Below are 22145 nucleotides of genomic sequence, written 5' to 3' on the forward strand. Positions count from 1 at the left end.
CACAGCTGCACCAGAGGCTGTATGACATGGCGCTGGCAACCGCGGGAAAAGGTGGCCACCAGCCAGCAGGGCGAGGGCCTGGCTCGAGCGGCAGTGACGCCCGGGTCAGGGATCAAGCGCGGCTGAGGCGCACTCTCCTGGGGCAAAAAACTTCACTCCTCGGTCACGGGGGCGTTTTGAACGTTCAAACGTCCCAGCCCAAGTCGTGGGAAGTGTCTGCTGCTTCTCTGCAGGAGGAAGATGGAAGATCGAAGGGCTGCCCCGTTTATAGTCAGCGGTGGCACCGGCAGGGAAGTCCAGAAGAGGGGAGTTGAAAGCTTCAAGGGAATGGAACACTATGCCGAGCTACGGAAGGGACTAAGGAAGTCCTAGATTAACCCCACGCCCTTCTAGCGTAACGAGGAAGCTGGATGAGGAGAGGGACGGGCAGAAATGGGGGTCAGACGAGACAAAAAGAGTCAGTCACCTTTTCTCCATTCCTCAGACTTTTTAATCAGGGAAAAGAAGACACAATGCTCAATTCGAACAGTTCCCTGTTTTATTGCAATACATCAGAGTCTGGTTAATATTAAGTGATACCAACGTAAAATATCGGCGAGGCGTCTTCTGTTACATTTTGACTGTCCCGCCTTAAATATTTCTGTGCAAAAGAATCCACACCATTGTTTGGTAGCAGAGAATCTCATAAAGTTCCCTAAGACAATGAGGGGATAAAACCAAACAAAATGAAATGAGTGACAAGAGGCCAAAGCAGTATCTTTTCCCCTTCCGTACACACTTATTTGTCAGCATTATATTCTAAACAAAAAAATGATGACACCCAGGCCATGCAAAACTGTACAATAATATTACAATGAGAAAAAGAAACCCTAAAAAATTTATAAAACAAATGGTATTACACTATCAAATAAAAAGGCAGGTCATTCTGTTTTCATGAAATTTCAAGGTTGACTTGTTTTCATCAATTTCCCCCCATAAATGCAATGGTTTCTGTGTGTAACGGTTGTCCCTGGGAAGGGAGAGGAGCGCCGGCCTACGGGCTAGCGCTGAAACAAGACACCAGCTGAAGCGAGGCCCTCTAATGGCGCAGGACTCTGCAGAGAACGCTGGAGTTGCGTGATCAAGTCATCACCGGCAAAGAGGTTTTCACATGGGCCCAACGAAATGCCATGTGGCTTATCTAACAAATGCAGGGACTGGGCCACCGAGAGGTGGGGAGCAAGGCGCCCAGTTACTTCCCTGTTTTGCCCAGCGGACCGGGGCAGTGGCGAAGTGTGGCCGCTGCCGAGAGTGCCCCTCTGTCCAGAGAGTGGATACTGAGCTTTACAAAGCTCTGTGCAGCTGGGAGACTACAGTGCTCATGGCCAAAGGCCAGCAAACGGCCCTGCTGTACCTGGGGGTTAGGGATGTCCACCCACTCCTACTCTGGATTTTCTTTAATGATACCTGAGAGTCCACAGAAATGCAACTGGTCTTTCACAGAAGTAGATGCGGCCACTGAGTAGCAAAATGACAGGATTCTAACCATATGGAAGGCAGACAGAGGGGCTGAGAGGCAGCTGGGGAATGGCAGAATTTCAGATTCTTCCCTGAAACCTGGGTACAAGAATTGCTTGGAAAACTCAGTAGATGGGCCCTTTTTAATTGTATTTCATAGCCTTAAAACCATGCTCCCTGGGAAGGAAGATAAATCACTAAGTGTAGGGAGGGGTGTGTGCGCGTGTGTGTGTACGCACATAACTAAAGAAGTGAAATTTGCTTTAGCAATCATTTGACAAGGAGGAAGGCTTTTGTTTTTGGCAAAAAGAAATATATATATATATATATATATGTAATTTTATACACCCAAAGCACGAGCAGATTAAAGTAGTCAGAATTCAAGAGCAGACAACAAATTGGCTGAACAAAGATAGCACCAAATACCAACACATCTAGACTATGCCAGAAATGCCTCTCCACTTATTTTTACTTTCTACTGAGGAGAGAAATGAATTCCTGCTGCCATATACATTCTTTGAATGTCCTGCATGAGAACAAACAAAGGATAACTTCAGACAGCAACATCACATCTGTTCCATGATCTTTCAATGATCCCTTTCGATGATCATTACGTTTTCTGTTTCTCTAGAACCCAATTCCCCATCTTTCCAAATCATTCTCAAGAAGCTTCTGAAGGTAACTGCTTCATATTTAAGAATGGGGATAAGCCCAGTAGAATGATCATTATCTTGGGAAAATACCTCCCAAACTACTACCCTTGGCAGTGTTTCTCCCCCAAAGTTCTACTATTGGAAGCTAATCATATTTGGGACTGCTCTCTCACTACTGGTAAGACCATTTCAGATTACTGGAGTATAATCCACTGGGTTAATATTACACCTCCCAGTAAGCCCAGCGGCCAAGACAAGCCCTTCTCTTATCTGCCCTGTTGCGGGGGCTGCAGGGTATGACTCATCATAGTGGAGCCCAGACTTCAGGTATGGTTATATTTTGATCCTAAAAGCATCTTTTAAAAAATAAGCACCTACAGGCAGCAGAAACTTGGTTGTCAAAGCCATAAACTAATGGCTTAGTGTGGAGTCCTGTGAATCTCAGCCTGGTCTGCCTCCTCAGGGGAGAAAAGGGAGGCAGGAAGACGCGAGGGGAAAGGAAAACAGGGGGAGGGAGGGTCTGGAGGAGAGCGGGCCACGTGCACTCGGCACCTGGCTGGCCGGTTCCCTCCTCTCCCGAGAAGTGTCAAGCTTACGGAGCTACCGGAGTCCTGGCCATAGCCAGACTCAAGGTCTCCCTCTTGCTATCTGAACGCACCGAAGTATTTTTACATGACACTTTTCCAAAAGCAAAGGATTTAGAAGGTTAGAATTGTGCAGTAATTTATGCCCATCCAAAGTAAAACACAATCAAATCTGAGCAAGCACCAAGTTCCAATGTCAAAACTGTTATTATTTTAAAATTCTCTACTGTAACATTTTATAATATAATCCCCAAACAGGATCCTTTCTTCCCTCACTGAACCTCAGTAACCTGTTCCAGAGAGTGGCATCAGTGCAAACAGTATAGCTCCCCGTGGCTTGTGGTGGGGAAGGCCGGCACAGCTGCTGCCGAGGAGAAAGATGTGAAATCGGGGGCAGGGGTGAAATGACGGTGCTCACACACTGCAATTCAGACAAGCAACTGCAGGAAAATTCTTCCATTTTAGCTGAATTTTAAAGAAGAGAGCAGAAAATCTGTTTCTATTTCTCAGAGAAATTTAGATTAAAAAGTAAAAGAGAGGCAGATTCTCTTTACTGCCATGAAATGTTTTTATTTCTATCTCTTTCTCTACTCATGTGCCTAACCGGTGAAATGACTCTGGAGACATAAGGTCCTGGTCCTGCGTCTCATTTCCTTGTGGTAATTAAAACAGCGGGAGTCCAAATGGGAATGTGACTAACAACACAACACAGCAACCGAGGGAGGAAAAGCTTCAGCAGTCAAGGTGGCCATGCTGGGCTGACTTCCTGCCCGCGCCCGGGCTGAGCACGTCCATTTCCCACTGGGTGCGGGAAAGAGTATTTGGTTAAGGCTGGTCAAGTCCTTGCGTTTGAGGTTTTACATTATTTGGTAACTAAACCCGCTTTCCCAGGCTTATCTGAGGAAGCTCACACCCCCCTCAAAACAGACCCCTCCCTGAGAAGCTGGCTCAGCTGGGGGCCAGACGCCTCGCTGCCACTCAGGGAGTAAGGGGTTTCGCCAAGGAGAAAAAGCACTTTTATGAACCCTTTTATGGACCTTCAGAAACTACGACATTCCTTGTGTCCTTTCAGGTGGAAGGGATCCAGAAGGTGACAAAGCAGAAGATACCAAAATACGGTAATAAACGAGAGTGTGGTTCAAATTCTACTGCTAGAAAAGCAATGTCTTGGATAGAAGTAAATATGCCTTTTAAGGATGCTGCTGAAGAGGCTTCAAATGTTCAAAGTCTGGTTTCCAGGTCACACTCCAAACCGATGAAACCAAAGCCTTGGAACATTCCCTAAAGCTCCCAGGTGACTGCGACCAGTGTGAGGAACGGCACTAAGGGGAGCTCTCACTCCTCTCGCTCTCCTTCTGTAAACGTCAGCTGGAGGCCTTTCTACCCTTTGATTACTTAGGTGGAAAACAGACAAGAAACAATACATTTCTTTAAATTAAATGATCTCTGTCTCGTATATGCATCCATCTTTTGTTGAATACAAGATGCTTCTTTTTATTATATACAGTCAGTATTTAACCTCTACATTTGTGTATTTAGTTAAACTCTATTTTGTAGTAAAATATGCATCGTTTTAGTGAACAGGGATTTACTGGCAACGATCAGGTCGACATTCACTGTGGTGCTGAAGGGGCATGGCGTGCCCGGGGCCCACTGGCGAGCCCCACGTGCTGTCTCAGGGCTACAACGAGGCTCTACTGTGAAAACAATGGCTGTCTAATCTTATTCTTATCGCTTACATTTGTGTAATCTGCCTACTTAAGCTACCTTTCAGGGGAGGGGGGAAATATTCTGGAAAGCAACGCTAAGTGTATGAAATGAAATCGGTATTCATCTGAGCTGCTCAATGAAAGTCTGCCTTTGCGGCTGTTGCTGTTCAGTCGAGGGGCGCGTGGATGTGAGTCCTAGAGGCAGAATTCCTGAGTCCCCGCCTGCTACTGCTGCGGCCCTGGCGCTTCCAGGCAGGGGTGGTGGGAGACGACAGTGAGAGCACAGGGTGAGTGAGGGGAGGGAGCCCAGAGCGGCCGCTGCTCCGGCGTCTGGTCTGAGAGCAGAGGCCACTCATGGGTCCCAGCTCCCGCGGTCGGTGCTCTCCAGGGAGAGGCTCTTGGTCTTCCGGGGCGACACCGGGCTGGGAGGGCTGCTCAGGTTGGAACTGTTGGAAGCCGTGGAATGCCTCGGAGAATCAGAGTCCTGTGAGGCCCAGAGGAAGACGTCAGGGAGCAGCAGAGGGGCGGGAGGGGCTCAGGCCACCACGTCTCCCCTCCAGCCACCCTGGCCAATGAACTGACGTGACTTTTCTCCTGTCGGTAGAAAGCCCCTTTTCTGAGCTGAGTAAGAGGCACAGAAGATAACAAACGCTCATAGGCCCTTCTGCAGGTCTTTAGAAACGTAGGCCATTTTCATACAAAAGCTATTAGAAGTCTGAACACCTCCAGGGAAACTGCAGTTTGCAACCCAAGTGACTGGCTCCGCCGCCCCCGCCGCAGTGAGTGGCTGATCACTGCGGCAGCGGAGGCCAGGCTCAAGGCGGTGCACCGGCTTTGGGAAACGCACTCGCCTTTTCTCGTTCAGGACTTCTCCAAACCCCTGTCCCCAGACAGAGGTACTGCCCACGCGGTACTCACCTCTGCGTCGTAGTCCCTCGCCGGGGCGTCACTTCCTTGGTCCAGGCCTCCCGAGGACAGTGAGCCCTCTGACGGAGAGGGCATGGGCTGCCGCTTTGCACTGTAGCTTCCTCCAGAGAATTCTCTCTTTAATGCACTGCCGTTCTGTGCGGATGACCCTACAAGCACATCGTTCAGGTGAAACTTTATACGTGCAGAAGGGGACGATCCTCTAGAAAGTGCACAGACTGCCGAGGTGACGAGCCATCCTTCCCGCTTACAGCCCTTCACTGATGGACAGTGGGTCCAGCTGCGTTACCCTGACACCCAAGCCCACCTCGGAGCCCAGCCGCCAGGGCTGCTGGGTGAGCGGGCAGCACTCACCAGGCCGCTGGCCTCTGCTCTCACTGGCCGTGCCCAGGCTGCCCTGCTTGCTAGACAATTCCACAGGATCAACCCTTCCAGTCTCCACCCACGTGCTACTGCCTTAGTGAGTTTTCTGTCCTACTCCCTGGAGCACCTACAGCACTTCCTATCACCTCTTTCAGAGCATTTGGATCCTATGTTGTAACTATGTGCCTTGCCATTCTTTTAATAGAAGGACGGCCTTTGCCTCTGCAGGACCCGGTGCAGGACCGGGTATGCAGCAGGTGCTCAAAACACACGTGCTGAACGATGACGCAGAACAGTTCCCAGGAGTGAGGACCATGCCACCCGATGACGCGCAACTGTCACTTAACTTGTAGAGGATTTTCATAAAAAACACAAAGGAACAAAAGAGAGGCATTTTCATTCCACAGGGCAAAAAGCCTGAGATACAAAAATGAGGTGAGTTTCTTTAAAATCACACTCTATTTTGATCTTAGAGTTGGGGTTCATCAAAGGAGGACTGGCACCATGGCCAAAAAATTCTTAGAAATATTGGGGTATTGTGAGTACCTGTTTAAAACTCTTAGCATTCCCTACTATTCTTTAGTTTTTACTGAAAAATGTTTTAATCTTGCTGAGCTGCAATATTAAGATCACTGGTCAAAAAAGACTGTGAGACTGCGTTGAGGTTTTAGCACAACTACGAGGTATAGACTGTGAAGCCCGCCTGCTGAAGCCCTGTCCTTGGTGATCTCCCCCAGCTTCCTTCTAGTTTCGGTTTGTTTCCTGAGCCCCTCAGCTGTGTCACCATAATTTACTTATTGCAGAGGTAACCAACACTGGTTGTATGCTTCATGTTATATTAAGGAGCTTTAAAAATACCAGTGCCTGGGCCCCATCCCAGACCAATAATAACAGAATTTCTGACTTAACTTTTAAAAGCCCTTCTGATGATTCTAGAATGCATCTCAGGCTGAGAACCACTGACTTAATCTTACTTCCAACACTCCATCCAGTTTCTAAGCCGTCTGTCACCAGACATATACTGATTTTCATTTGTGGATGTGTTTCTTTGGCTTTACTTTTTTGCTGTGGATCTTATGTCTCCTTAGATTACAACCTAACTGAAGGCATAAATCACTTTGTATAATTTCTCTTTGAATTCCATGCCTAGTTTAGTGCTCAATTTAACAAAAGCTGTAATGTAAGTTACTATTTTTAAAATGTTGTCGCTCTGGATAAAAAACCCAAACCGCCAGAGAGTTCTGCTGCTCTGCTTACTAACCTGTGTGACCTTAAGCAAGTTATTTTATCTAAGTCTCAGTTTTCTTCATTTGTAAATAAGAAAATAAATTCTACCTTATGGGATTTTTGTGGGAACTGAGCGCTCAATACACGGAGAATGAAACGTGAGACGGAAGGTGTGTGAGGGGGCTGCCCAGAGCTTAGTACGCACTTACTGGGCTCTTTTCCTCCGTCCTAGTGATCGTTTATAGAATGGAGAACTTAACCCACCTCTGTGATTTACACTTTTCTTTTCTTTCTTTTTTCTTTTTTAACTTTGGGAATGTTCCTTTCAGAGAAAAATTACACTCAACCACCCTAATCTTAAAAAATTGAGATGGGCTGTTTTGATTGAACAGCAAAGGGGGACAATCTGAAAACTGTGGTCCCAACTCAGGCAGGGTCTCTTCCAAAGAGTTCTAGATGGTGATTCAGGGGGTTGGGCCCCAGATCTCTTGGGGTGACGGTGTCTAACTCTACATGACCTCTAGGAGAGTCTGCAGGCTCCCCAGTGAGCCTATCACTGACAGGAGCAAGGAGTCACAGTGGAAAGCTCTGTGTTAATTTGACTTCAGTCAGGAAGCCATCGCAAGTCTGGCCCTGGAAGAGCCTGTGCTTCTGGTTCTGGAGGTTGACAACACGGAACCCCGTTTCTTCTTGTGTCTCTCTTGGCAGGCTGTCCTTCTGGAAATTCTTTACGTGAGCTGGGCTATTCCTGAAGCCAGCAAGAAGCACTCTAAATAGGAGATGCCCCCTGGACTTCCTGGGCTGGTCTTCCTCTTAACCTCTATACGAACAGCTCGGTACCAAGAATCTCAAGAAGGCCACGCCTGATTATTGCATTAAAGGCCTTGACAGGGATTTGGAGCCGGCTCCAGTCTGTAGCTTGCATATTGTCAACAATGACAGTGGACCCTCACTTCAGCGCTCCTAAGGAGAAGGCCACTCAGCCCTTTAAATCTCTGTATTACAGGTCCTATCCTTACCTGCAATTCCACAAATCCAAAAGCCCTGAAAAACCAAAACTTTTTTCGTCAGTTTGATGTAAATTCATGCGGTGGCAGACTTAATCTGAACTGGCTGGAGGCTGATTCAGACTTCACTTAAAAAGAGTACATTTATTTATATATTCATAGTGTGGCTAGGCATAAATTTCGCTCTATAAATATTGTTTGTAGGTGCTGTCTTAGATTTTGCTTGGAATGTAATATAATATATGGTAGATTCCCTTCTAAAATATATATATAAAAAAACTTTGAATTCTGAAAACAGGTATCTGGCTCCAAGAGTTTTGGGTAAGGGATTATGAACTTAACTATTAATATTGTGATACTTTCTTTGCATCTCAAGTGTTGATAACTTCTGGTGAGTTGTAGTAAATCTACTATTTTATCGAGCTACCATTAGTAAAAAGATAATTCATAAAATGGTTGCCATTTTTCCAACTGGCTAGATATTTTCATTGTAATCAAGGCTACACACTGCGTAGAGATGACTTTGGGAGATGACAGCAAGAAAGTCACAAGATGTGCCCTTCAACTTCTGCCTGTCGACAGAAAACTCCTTGAACGTGCTCTGTACGTCTGCAGCCAGTCTCTGCGGCAGGCGCCTGTCCTTGGTTTGCAGGCCCGGGGCGGGGTCCCTCCCATGGTTCCAGGGGTGGTCTGTGTGATCACCAGCACACTGCAGAAGCGATGGCATGTCCCTTCTGAGACCGCTGCTCGGTCTCTCTGTCTCAGGTCACTTGCTCTGTGGGAAGCCAGAGGCCATGTCACCAGGACACTCAGGCCCACGCTGGTGAGGAACAGAGGCCTCCCAACAACCACGTGGGTGAGCTGGGAAGTGGCTTCTCTAGTCCCAGTTGAGCTCGGAGTTCACGGCAGCCCTAGCAGACAGCCTGACTGCAGCCTCCTGAGAGGCCCTGAGCCAGGACCGTCCAGCTAAGCTCCCAGACTCCTGACCCTCAGAAACTGTGAGAGATAATAGACGTCTGCTCTTTCTTTTTTTCTTTTCGGTACGCGGGCCTCTCACTGTTGCGGCCTCTCCCGTTGCGGAGCACAGGCTCCGGACGCGCAGGCTCAGTAGTTGTGGCTCACAGGCCTAGTTGCTCCGCGGCATGTGGGATCCTCCCGGACCGGGGCACGAACCCTTGTCCCCTGCATCGGCAGGCGGACGCTCAACCACTGCGCCACCGGGGAAGTCCACGTTTGCTCTTTTAAGCTTGTAAATTTTGGGGTAATTTGTTCCACAGCAAGAGAACAAATGGTATTCCAGCACCCTTCACTTCTGTGTTGCCAGAGCCTAAAACCAAGAGCTGGGCACAAGCCGGGTGCTGATACCGGCGTCCTCAGCATGAACAGTGCGTGAAGGAGGACACTCAGTCTGCACCGGGAGGCCTGACTCGAATGTCTCACATTCAAGAATACAAGGCAACGAATACGCTTCTGACTGAATGACTCTGAAATGTGAGGTGGAGTTACTACCGGCTGTTCTTCTCAGAGCTCAGCTGCAGGGAAGCGAGGGAGGCTTCGTTAGCGTTACCCCGGGTCCACCCTGGGCCTGCATGTGCTTGGGTGCACTCGCCCCACTCTCTCTGATCGAAGCCAATACCAGGTTACTTCTGAGAAAGTGACAGAAAAGCAGCTGTTGGCCAAGAACAGTCTTGCCCTTGGATAATGGTCCTTGCCTACTTAAAACTCTTCGGAGGTTTCCCACTGTGTTTTTAAAAAAATAAAAAATGTCTTATGTTGGTCCCCAAGTCCCTGCTTGATCTGACCCTTGCCTACCTCTTGAGCTTTACTCTGTCACTCCCTGCCCACTACCAGGTGGCCACTGTGCCTCCTTTCAGTTAATCAAACATGAGTCAATGTGACTTCACCCCCAGGGCGGGCACGTGACCTTGCAAATTATTCTCATCCTCAACAGCTACTGCCTGTTACTCTCTATTACTGTCCCCTGTTTATTTCCTTCGGAGCATTTTTTTTTTTTTTTTTTTTTTTTGCGGTACGCGGGCCTCTCACTGTTGTGGCCTCTCCCGTCGCGGAGCACAGGCTCCGGACGCACAGGCTCAGCGGCCGTGGCTCACGGGCCTCGCAGCTCCGCGGCATGTGGGATCTTCCCGGACCGGGGCACGAACCCGCGTCCCCTGCATCGGCAGGCGGACTCTCAACCACTGTGCCACCAGGGAAGCCCTCCTTCGGAGCATTTATCATCACAATTTGTAGTACTGTTTGTCTGTCTCCCACATGGACTGTAACTTCTAAAAGGATTCTATGACTATTTTTGTAACAGCTGCACTTGTGCCTACTAGGCATTACCCAGCCAGGTCTGAGACACTGGCCACCGATAATGCACGGCTGCTACCTTGCTATGGAAATGCTTCCTGCAGCTGGGGCCACTTACTTGCTGACAGGCCACTGCTGGCACTCATGGAGCGACCAGGTTCAGGGCGGGATTTGGTGATAGATGGAATACTGACCGAGCCACTGAATGCTGTCCGACTTTCCTGAGGCCGAGGGTTCTAAAATCAAAAGAGAAAGAAAAATTCTTCATCCAGAGTGAAACTGATTTTCTACAGAGATGTCTATTTTTCACCCTAATTTCAAGAAATAAAGTTGTCTTGACCAGAGTGATACAGGACAAGAAACAGAATAATCCCTCCCGCCCACAAAAGTACTAAAGCCCTAACAGAGGTAACCCTCACCCCAACCAAAGATAAGTGCTTATCTTTATACTTACTGAAATACTTACCAACAGATAACAATTTTTTTCTTGTTGTTGTGAGTGCAGTAAGTGAAAGTTACATGGTTAGAAGTGACAGTGAAGTGTAGAATTACATGGACCTCTGCAGATACCTGAAACAAAGCTTTTACTACATATGAGATTTTTATTTTCTTAGGATAATTCAAAAGCTGAATAAGCCCATTTAGAAGAAAGCCACTTAAAAGTACATTCTTCTCTAGTACACCTTCTATTGTCCTGATACTGAAAGTGCTATTTGCATGTTCCCATCCCAGTCACCAGGCAGCCTTCCTGCCTCACGGACAGAGAGTAGCACCACGGGTCATAACTATGACGCTTGTTAACAATCACAGCCTGGGTGAAGTCATTTAACTTGGGAATGTTGGTGTGAGAAGTTTCCCATCTAATATTGAATAATTTAGGTGTCCAAGGGAGGAAAATGAGCCACAGAGCGCTTTGAAAGTAACACACACCTAGAGAGGTGGTGCGTAGGATCAGCTGTCTGAACACGGTCTCCTCGATGGCCCTAACCTTTTCAGACCGGAAGGGGTGTCAGGGCTGGTACCTGAGAGAAGGTTATGGCAACACAACTAATGCAGGCCCAAAGCTAGCAAACATCCACTAACATCTCCTGGAAAACATGCACTAATATATCTTGAAAAACTCCAAATCGTACATTTTAAAGAATCACACATATTGAGATTTGGCTGGCTGGGTGGCTCTACATTCAACTATTGCCATTTTGGTTCATATATCAAATTTGCAAAGTCCATGTAATTCTTACTGTGTTATTTGTTTAAAGCAAACATTTTACCTTTTTTTCTCACAAAAATAAAAAAATTTAAAACAGAAAACAGTGCTAGCATTTCAACAGCCGCTCATAGGAGCAACCCTGAGAGATGCCGATGACATGCATACAATGCAGCAGAGTCAAGTTCAAGAGAGATGGGGATATCAGTTTAAATCTTTAAATTTTTATTGTTTTTGCTATTAACCTTAAGGTACCTTTGTGTCGTCCTTTTCTATAAAACAAACCTACCCTAGAAAAAAATGGCAAAAATTAAGCCTGTAAAAATACCAGTGGTTTAGTAACACTGAATGTTGAGGTAATAAAAGAATGATACACAGAAGATATGTTCTGGGGAAAAAAAAAAACCCCACACAAAACCCAAACCCAACAGTTTATCATTCATTCAGCTGAAGTTCAACTTCATTATGAAGTAATGTGAAACCTAAGCTGATGGTCCTTTTCCTGCACAAATACGCTTAAGATTAGGGTAAAACTTCCACCAATCGTAGTGTTTCTATTTATAGAAGACTAACTTAAGCAACATTTCCACCATCTTCTATATCAAAAATTCTTGACTGATTAGTTTATAGAACTTCCCCTAGAATCTACTCCCTGAAATTTGTTACCAAGCAAATTGAAGCTTAGTTTATCATAAGTGATCTTATCTTGTGAAATAAGACACTTAAATGACATTATAGTTTAATGTCAATAACAATGACATTTAAAACATCACAATTTAGAATGCAAACAAAAATACAAAAGTAAACTTCTCACCCTACAGGTAGTTTTCTTATTGGAAAATTAATTTACTAAATACACAAATAAAAAACGGATGCTACTTTTTTCTAAGTCAGAGTAAATGCGTTTGCATGATACAATCTAAATATTTTATTATCTGCAAAACAAACTTGAGAAAATGCTCCCTTGAAGTCAGTACATATTTCTTGACAGATGTATGGATATTCAGCTTGAATGGCCCACTTGCTCTCCAGCCCACTGCAGAGACACTAGTTACAAAGATGCAAGGCTGCGTGGAAGGACCCAGTGGAAAGGTACCACGGTCCTTCAGAATGCAGCACACTGTGTTTTTTTCTCTTGTTGATTTACTTCTCTTATCTTGGATCCTGGCTGGAATTAAAGGTGCATCAGCAACTCAAAGATTAGTAAGACTACCCTCTTTTGCTAATTTTTCCTGTTATTCACTGGTACTATTATACTTTATAATTTTGAGAACTGTGAGCTTTTCAAGAAGGGGTTTATTGTAGATAAAAGGCCTTTGGACAGGCCCTTCTATAGACTTTAACTTCACTAAATATAAAAAATTTCTCTGAACTGAACTGGTTTTAGGGTAACGAGCAATACAGAATTCAGAAATTCTACATCCCTTTTTTGTTTGTTTTTAATAGAATAAAGATTTACTTATTCAGGGGCTATTTCTTATGGTATCCGTAATGAAAAATATCATGATGGGATGATGTTTTATTAAAAAATAGAAAAACCTCCAATACTGTTTTAGAAATAAAACTGAAATCTTCCCAAATCCTCATCTTTTTCCTCAAAAGAAGAAAAAAGTAGAACTCCAAGACAGAAGAGGAGGAAGAGGAAGAATAGAAGTTTGGCAACAGAGAAACAGGCCAAAGGGAAACGTTCACAGAATGTACCCCGTTGGCGGTGTTACTTATGAAGCCAGGCAGAGATCCGCACATGGTTAGTACAAGTTAACACCTAACTCAGCTGTTCATACCCTCAGAGTCATAAAGCTTGGTGTACCGGGGACAGGGCGTAGAGACGGGGAATATTCAGGGTTTATGGAATCAGGAGAGAGAAATTTTTCAGCAGAATTAACAGTCATGTGATAGATGTGCTCAAAGTTGATCGGAGAGGAGATCAGACCGGAGTGATGATGAGGGGATGGATAAGGGAAACCCGGCTATCAAAAACAACAGAAAGAAGAAAAAGGTAATGAGGTAATGAAATGGATTCACTGGACATATGTGACATTTCAGACAACATGCATGTAGAAAAAATGAAGTAAGTATCTCACATCAAGAATTGAATCCATAATGAAATACTTTTAGGCCTTAGAAAGTTAAATTTTGTAATCCTCTTGCCAGTTACCTAAAGAGCTGATTTGCAAAAAATCATTTGCCTCATAAACGTATTCTCTTATCACTATCAAGCTGAGTAGAAACTGGACTTTCAGAGATACAAGTAGATTTTCAAAATTTAGTTCAGTATTTTCCTATGTGATAGAATTTAAACATGGCAAAAATCTACCAAAAACATTAGGGATAGAAAAAGCGAGAAATAATTAAAGAAAAGAACAAGTGAACCTACAACCAGCCTCTCACCAAAAGCGTTATGAAACGGTTCCTTTAGAAACTAAAGCCACTTCCTGGTATTTATAGACTTGACATGTGTTTGCTTTTACTGATCTTATCTTCCCGTAACAGAAATAGTAACTGTGGAATATACCAATTATTGGTTTACCTTTAAGTAGCCCAAGCTTATCTCCACTTAGACACCCAAAGAACATGTTTGTTTTTAACAAGAGAACAACCTTCTCTTCAATGTTCAGGTGTATTTTTAAAAAGTGAAATAATGTAATACTAAAGACATAGAAGAAAGTTTTTGAAAACAAGGGCTCTAGTTTTTCATGTTAAAATAACTTGGGAACATTTGGGAACTGTCGCTCAGCACCCAGTCACCTTCTCTAATGGGAACTTTCAAAGTTCAGTTTCTGAGAACAACTGTGTTTCAGGAAAACATCCTACCATCTCTTCATTAGAGACAGGCTGAATGACTTCCCAGAGACACGCTGACTGATATTCTCATGAGTTCAGATGAGCTTTCTTTGTTAAAAAAAAAAATCTTGGGCTTCCCTGGTGGCGCAGTGGTTGAGAGTCCGCCTGCCTACACAGGGGACACGGGTTCGTGCCCCGGTCTGGGAAGATCCCACATGCCGCGGAGCGGCTGGGCCCGTGAGCCATGGCCGCTGAGCCTGCACATCCGGAGCCTGTGCTCCGCAACGGAAGAGGCCACAACAGTGAGAGGCCCGCGTACCGCAAAAAAAAAAAAAAAAAATCTGGTAAATTAGGGAAGCTTAAAAGAAAGGCTTCTATAAAAGGTGTTTTAAATTTAGAGATGTGAGCGAAACCAGTGCTTTCTAGGGTTCTTTTCAAAAAGATAAAACTATTGATATAAATGTAACTTTAAGAAGTAAAATTACTTCATAAAGGTCTAAAAGGTCACCGAGCTTGAAATTTTATTCGTTAACAATTTTAGGAATGGGTAAAAGGCTAGGAGAAATTTTATGTGCTAAAAAAAATAAATCTTTTAGAGATAAAATATTACTCTTGCATTCAACTAGAGACAAATCTATTCTTTATTACAAGTACCCACTTATGAAAAAAGGTAAATGACAAAAAGGATTCAAGGAAACTACTACCGTATGTACTTGTAAGACATATATGCTGTTTTATATTAATTGCTTATATTCTCTTGGCTCACTAAGACACATCTGATATAGGAGATAAAAGAAAAAAATGACTCCTTACCCTTACTATCTTTTCCACATTCATGAGGCAAACAACCCTTTTCAGCATCATTTTGGTACAAAGGAAACAGAATAAGCTTCCAAAGACATTCAATAAACTCTCTAAGCTTTTAAGTATTTCAGAGAAAGGCAATACTGATTTGAATAAGTTAAACATAAAAATTTCTGGGGTACATGCTCTTTGCACGAATGACAACATCATAGCTTTGGTATTTGAAAGTGCTTCCTATACATGTTAATGTTAGATAAATTAAATTCATCTTCATTTTTGAAAATAGTTCATTAAATATAGAAATTACAGTGGAAAGAACATACTAAAATCTGAGACTATATTAAAATATCACAAGCTTTTTAATACATGTACACACACACACATATACATACACACACACATACACACACAGGTACAGACATGTATATTATTTGCTTTTCAGACATGCATATTATTGTGTCGTTTACCAGTGTCTACTCCAAGGTAGGTACAGGTCTGGCATGACAGTATATCAAAAAATATTTGTTAAGTGATTAAATGGATGCCTATGAAAACCCCCAGCTTTTATGTTCTTTGCTAGTGAAAGGAAGAAAGTCAGGTGAAAATAAAGAACAGGAGTTCAGACACATAACATCTTTGCTACAATACTACACGTACAGGTGAACAGGTTTCAAAAATTTACACCAACTTCTTGTCCTGGACATTCAAAAGTGCTTATGTGATAAGAAAATATGAAAGGAATGAAAGGAACATTAAAAACTGGATTGCACCTCTAGGGTAAAGAGTCACTTGTGTTAATTACAAAAAGAACCAGCAAGGCAGTCATGGGTTAACAAAATCAGTGACACTAATACTAAAAATCAAGAGGTCTAATGGGAATAAGCAGCCAGCACAGGAGGCCCTGTGTCATGGGGTCAGATTGATGTTGAATCTTTGGGAAATGCTATCTGAACTTGTTTTGCCCAGTAATTAAGAATGGACCTTATTCTGAACAACAACAATGACAAAATAGAGATTTCGTTTACTTTACGTGGTGGGAGGGTGAAGGGAGAAAAAGGAGGGATGCCGGGATATGAAAGTTCTTATAATGCTTGAAATTTCACAGTTTGCTTCAGTGTGCTTATTCAGGGTGTAGAAAGACCAAGTCTTACTGTGAATGAAGGTCCGAAAAAAATTCTGGAACATTAGCAAACTGATTTTTCACCTGGTCAAGCAGAGGAACATTTTATTAAATCCTGAAACTATTTCCCCTTAAGGAACATACTGTGGGATATAACAGAATTTATAGAAAAATTTTCCATAATTCTTCTTGCTATGTTATTGGAATATATGAGAGGAGAACCGTACTATTCTTTTTTTGTACACCAGAATGAAGCAAGTGTGAAAGAAAGTTTAATTTTAAAAGGATAATACACACTAAAACCTTGTTCACTACTGAAACAATTTTGTATTTGCTGATATGTTGCTTTGCAACATATGGATGTGTTTGAAATTTGTATGCCTCTATCCCTCCATAATGCTACCTACATAGCAGATGTTGAAAAACTATTTAACTAAATTTCAAAAATTTTCACATTGATCTATCAAATATAAGCTATACATATATTCACATTTCAACTGTTCATCACAATTAAAAAATTCTCTCTCCTAAGGTACTTTGTACCTGACCTTGTAGCTTCTGTAAGGAAAAATGACAGAAGCTTTTGGACCGCGTGGTTCTGCTCCGTTTACTTCTGAGAATAAAGGAAAACCAGACTGAGGACTTAAGTAAATGTTCAGAACGGGAAAAGAATGGAGAAAAATCTGAACTCTCATTCCCAGGCAAAAGCTGTAAAAGTAGTATAGCTTTTCGATATGATAGATAAGTGTAACAGTTAACCATGTCAACTCAGCCTTTATTTATTCTCAATATTTTCAGCTTAATAGTTATGCTCAGCCTTAAATTTCTTACTTCATTTTAATTACTATATCAAGATTGGCTGTAATCTTTCTGCATACTTTATTTATATCTACCTAGCACGGCTAATAAAAATCCCCATTTCAAAAGGTTAACTGACTATTGTGAATGATTTGAAAGGAAGTAATGGTACTATAATCGTATAATAATGTCTTGATGATGATGAAAAAACAATGACAGTAAGAACATCACATCCATTCATAAACAGGGCAACTGGTTAATTGAGATATTTATGATGTGGAACTCAGGCTCAAATTAGTGCAGATTTTTTTGGTTCCCCCTATGAAAGAAATGCAAAAAATACCTTTAAGAGCTTAACATTTTTACTAAAAAAACTTGACTGTACAAACTGTATTACCTATTATTTTTTCTGTCAGTGACACATGTCTATATCTTCTATCACAGTAGAGTTAAGTAATGTGGGTAATTAACACAGACTTCCTTAGAAAGAGCTTTGGGTCGAGATTTACACATCACCTCCCAAATTGTCATAGCATTTAAATTATGCCTAAAATTCTGTGCAAAATCTAGATGCTATCACCACCTATCAAAAGAGTCATGTTTAAGTTTCAATAGTTTGTTGAGAGTACCATGATACTGGAATGTTACAGAGCTTGGATAATTAGCTAATTCCACTAATGTTCTTTTTTTTTTTTTTTTTTTCCACTAATGTTCTTAATCTCAGTATATTAGGTCCAAGAATCCAATCTTCATGTTGTTAAAAAAAACACAACAGTTTTCCTATGTTGTACTTTTTTTAAAATATAAGACTGACTAGGCAACACATCTGTAATGGGCAGAGGAAAATAATTTCATAATCAGATGAGAGGTGTGACCATTAATGATCAAGCTAATGTAGTTCTTTGGGGGGCAAACATCTGTGTAGAATTGCTAAACTTAGTGAAATTTTAGTAATTTGGTAACAAAGTTCTGAATCTTGGTATAGAATGTCTCCAAATCTGGTGGTTTATTTCTCCAACAATAGTAAATCTAGGTATGGGAGAAGTATATAGGGTATTCAACTAAATAAGAACTTGATATGTTTGGTTTTTGATACACATCTATATTTTATGTTTTTCTCATCAGCTATGTCATTATGCATCTTACATATATTGTGATATATTGAGATAAACATTTCCTCATTATACTAATATGTCTTTTTAAGTCTTATATGTATTTAAGTGCACACACACACACACACACACACACACTCATATGTATCCACCCCCTCCCCCCTCCAACTTTGTGTTAACCCCATTTATATTCACATTCACTCTTCATGTCTCTTACCATGGGCAGGTCTTTTAGAATCTGTATTCCATCTCCTGGACCCATGTGTGCTATGTGGTTAAAATTAGTTGGGTTGGAAATTAATTTATTTCTCATTTCTGGATCTCGCAGCATCTCCCTGTAAGAGAAAACACCTGTTTAAACACTTTTATTCCAAGACCAATCTAGACAATTTCAGAGAAAAATTAAGTATACTTAAATTTTTTCATAAAAATAAACTGTGAAATCATGTTAATAAGGATAGAATTAAAATAATAGAATATACTAAGTTAAACATTTACTTAGAAGATTTTGTTTTAAATTTTAAAAAAGATCTTATGATTTTTGGTGGGAAAACAGAGAGGGTTTTACTCTATTTTACAGATAATTCTGAACATTTTATGTACATCTTTTAAAATAATTGCTGATATATTAGAAATGTTTTTATATGTAACTGGAAACACTACAAGCCTATTTCTGTTTGGTCATGAGAATAGTTAATCTGCACAGGTATGTTCTATGTTTATAAAAGCCCACATTCTAAAAATTGTAACTATTCCATATACAAAGAGAAATGAATCAAAATATGGTACTTTAATCTAGTACATACTCACAACTTGGGAAGTATTAATTAAAATTACACTGAGAAATACATTCATTATTGCAGTTTTAACACCATAGATGATGATGACAGACTTTCAGAGATCAAATTTTCCTTCCAAATCAAATACAGTATTATTACCAAATAGTCCTTCTGATGCTATAAGCATCTTTAGATGAGTATGAATTAAATATCTACCTCCTTTGTTGCATCCTTTCCTCTTCTGGAACTCTGAAGGAATAACGCCTCTTATTGTTAATATTTCTAACCATTTGTTTCCGACTATTATCTGATGTTTCAGGAACTACCAGTTCATCCCCTTCTGTTAAAAAAAAAAAAATACAAAGAACAATGATGTTCTTTAAAGTGCTAAAATGCTTTTCATCCATTAATCTCCAAGACAGTACAAACATCAATCAATTATACAAGTATATGCAATTCTGATTTTTTAAAGTTGTGCTGATAAATCATAGTAAATAAGTAATAATTTTCAATGAAATATATGTAAACAAATATATGCTGAAATTAAATGTAGCTTACAGAGTATATTTTCACCTTTATTTGATTATAAACATAAAATGGTACAATTTTACTAGAAGAAAAAAAGGAAAACGTAGTTGCCTTGGTGTCCTATCACTTTGGCCACTCCACCCCCAATATCTCTACACCATCTTCTCCCACCTTCCCAGTATTGGTTTCAATGGCTTAGGGTGTTAAAAAGCCCTTATTGTTGACCTGCACAGTAATCAGGCATAAATGGTAAATTATCCATGAAAATGATAACAGTTAAAATTTTTTTTATATATTAAAACATGTCCTTTGCAGATCCAATTTGCAAGATGTGGAGTAAAGGAAAGGAATTGTGTTTCTTCCAGCTTCCTTTACTAAAAGTAAGAATCTTATTGCTATTTCTACTCTCCTGATCTTCAGGGGATACTTACTTATGTACACCTAGTCACCTAATGCCCATCTATCTCAACTTTAATACCTAGAAGTAAACAAAACTCTTAGCCATGGGCTCCCAAAACATGCTGGGATATGGTGAACATCCTCTAAAACAGAAAACTGTATCCATACAACATGATGAATTCCATTCTCTAAATAAGGTAAGGAAAAAGAGAAAAGCCAATCTTTAGAAGTTTGTAACACCCAAAAAGCTAAAATGAGAAAAATGTAGTAGGAAGAAGCCAAAGGAGCCTGTAAGGCAAGCCAAAGCAAGATGATTAGTAAAAAAAAAGCAACGTTCTCCTTGTATCATAATAATAGCTTTATCAGATTGCTTTCCTAACAGCAAATGTTAAAAGAATAAAATTTTAAAAGTAGATGAGAATTTGAGAGTTGGAATTTGAGAATTATGAGGGTGAAGCAGATCTTGGTGAGTTGCAGTGGCAACGGGAGATTTTGGACAGCCAGAGGACTGCAAGAGCACTTTGGGCTCCTGAGAGATGAAAGAGAAACAGACAAGACAGAGAAATAGAATCTCCAGGAAATAGGATTTCCTTTCCTTTTCAAAGGATAAGACAACTATGTTGAAATTTTGTCAGGTATTCCTTCTCCTAGCTCCACCTTTACTCCTAGCCTAGAGTAGAAAGACGAGAACATAAAAAAAGACGAGTTGGAATAGGTTTTATCCTATAGAGACAAATTGGGTTATGGACACATTCTACAATCATTACATACAGTGAGAAGAGGGTGGATTTAATCTTGTCTAATACCTGAATATCCTTTCTCAAGTCATCATACTGCAATATCCTCTTAGCATAGGACTTTTCCTACAGTCACCAGTCTGTATACCAAGAAGCCTCCAGTGCCAAGAGGATATACCAGAGCATCAAATCTGAAGCCAAGCAATTTGTATGTATCTTAGTACTTAAAAACAAACAGAACAAAAATGACAAACTTTTGATGGAATTTTTTTTTTGATAGACTATACAAATTTATTGGAAGAATATGGGGGAAAAAAGAAAAGCATAAGGAATATAATAATCCCACTACCCAGAGATAACTGATATAAACATTTTAACGTGTTTTCTTTTTTTTCATTTTTTTTTTTTTTTGCAGTACGCGGGCCTCTCACTGTTGTGGCCTCTCCCGTCGCGGAGCACAGGCTCCGGACGCACAGGCTCAGCGGCCATGGCTCACAGGCCCAGCCGCTCCGCGGCATGTGGGATCTTCCCGGACCGGGGCACGAACCCGCGTCCCCTGCATCGGCAGGCGGGCTCTCAACCACTGCGCCACCAGGGAAGCCCCTTAATGTGTTTTCTTAATGCCAATGTTTTTACTTACATTTAAGTCAAAATATTATTCTAAATACATAATGTACCATAATTACATCTTCATTAACTAGATCCACCAGAAAAGATCATAAATTTATGAATACTTCTATACAGACTTTGGAGTAAGATACACCTGAATACTTCTATGAAGCTCTCCTACTAATGTGTATTTTCTTACCTGCCATCTTATTTTTGAAATATATTAATCTAATCGTCTCCAACCCTAAAAGATTTAATGATCCTTCACTGTTTAAGGGTCGAACCTAAAATAATAAAAAATAAAATTAGTATTTCAACAAAATTCAAAAATTAAATCATATAACTTTTGAGATATTTATAAGGCACACACTATTAAGACCTTTAATTTATCCTTCCTCTTTAGGAAGGAAATCAACAATTCTGACTAGAAAGGCATAAAATTATCTAACTTGAACTAACACAGTTATAATGATAACATTTTAAAGGAAGAATATTCTGGGCAAAAAAAGAAAAGCAGAAATACATTTAAACCTTAAATTTGACTTTTTAAAGCCATTAGTACCAGACGATGATAATAAGATATTCATACAGCTACTTTATGAATCTTATTTGAACTAAATGTACACACATGGCAGAGATGAAATTGTACATCACTGGGGAAAGGAGGGACTGTCAATAAATGGTGATAGAGCAACTGGGTATCTATATGGAACAAATGAAACTGAATCCCTACTTCACACCATACACAAAAAGTCAATTCTAAATGGAACAGAGACATAAATACAGTAGGCAAAACTTTCAAACTTCTGAAAGAAAATAAAGATCCTATATTTATGACCATGAGGTAGGAAAGAGCTTCTTAAGAAAAAAAAGATAAATGTAAAAAGGATAAGAATGATATTACATTAAAATTTATAACAATGAATTTTCAAGCAATAACAAATGTTCACAAAATACACTATAAAAATTAACAGATAGGTCACAAACAGGG

At 41.2% G+C, this 22145-nt stretch overlaps 1 protein-coding gene across 9 annotated transcripts in view; it reads right to left on the reverse strand.

The window, feature by feature from the left end:
- Window positions 1–476: 476 nt before the first annotated feature.
- CDC42BPA (CDC42 binding protein kinase alpha) overlaps window positions 477–22145 on the reverse strand; it is a 326424-nt gene continuing 304755 nt past the window's right edge. For 4 of the 9 annotated variants that reach the window (XM_029230860.1, XM_029230864.1, XM_029230861.1 and 1 more), the window contains 6 exons: window positions 21354–21438; window positions 19098–19221; window positions 18320–18437; window positions 10396–10513; window positions 5362–5519; window positions 477–4927 (listed from right to left, as the gene is read on the reverse strand). In XM_029230860.1, the coding sequence (XP_029086693.1) occupies window positions 4796–4927; window positions 5362–5519; window positions 10396–10513; window positions 18320–18437; window positions 19098–19221; window positions 21354–21438 (735 nt within the window). In that variant the 3' untranslated portion in view covers window positions 477–4795. Of the gene's footprint in view, window positions 4928–5361; window positions 5520–10395; window positions 10514–13268; window positions 13455–18319; window positions 18438–19097; window positions 19222–21353; window positions 21439–22145 lie in introns of all 9 variants that reach the window. The other 5 variants (XM_029230868.1, XM_029230867.1, XM_029230866.1 and 2 more) reach the window with 3 other exon arrangements.

This window comes from Monodon monoceros, unplaced genomic scaffold (assembly GCF_005190385.1).
Source record: "Monodon monoceros isolate NGI ecotype Baffin Bay Population unplaced genomic scaffold, NGI_Narwhal_1 Super_Scaffold_18, whole genome shotgun sequence".
Taxonomy (NCBI): domain Eukaryota; kingdom Metazoa; phylum Chordata; class Mammalia; order Artiodactyla; family Monodontidae; genus Monodon; species Monodon monoceros.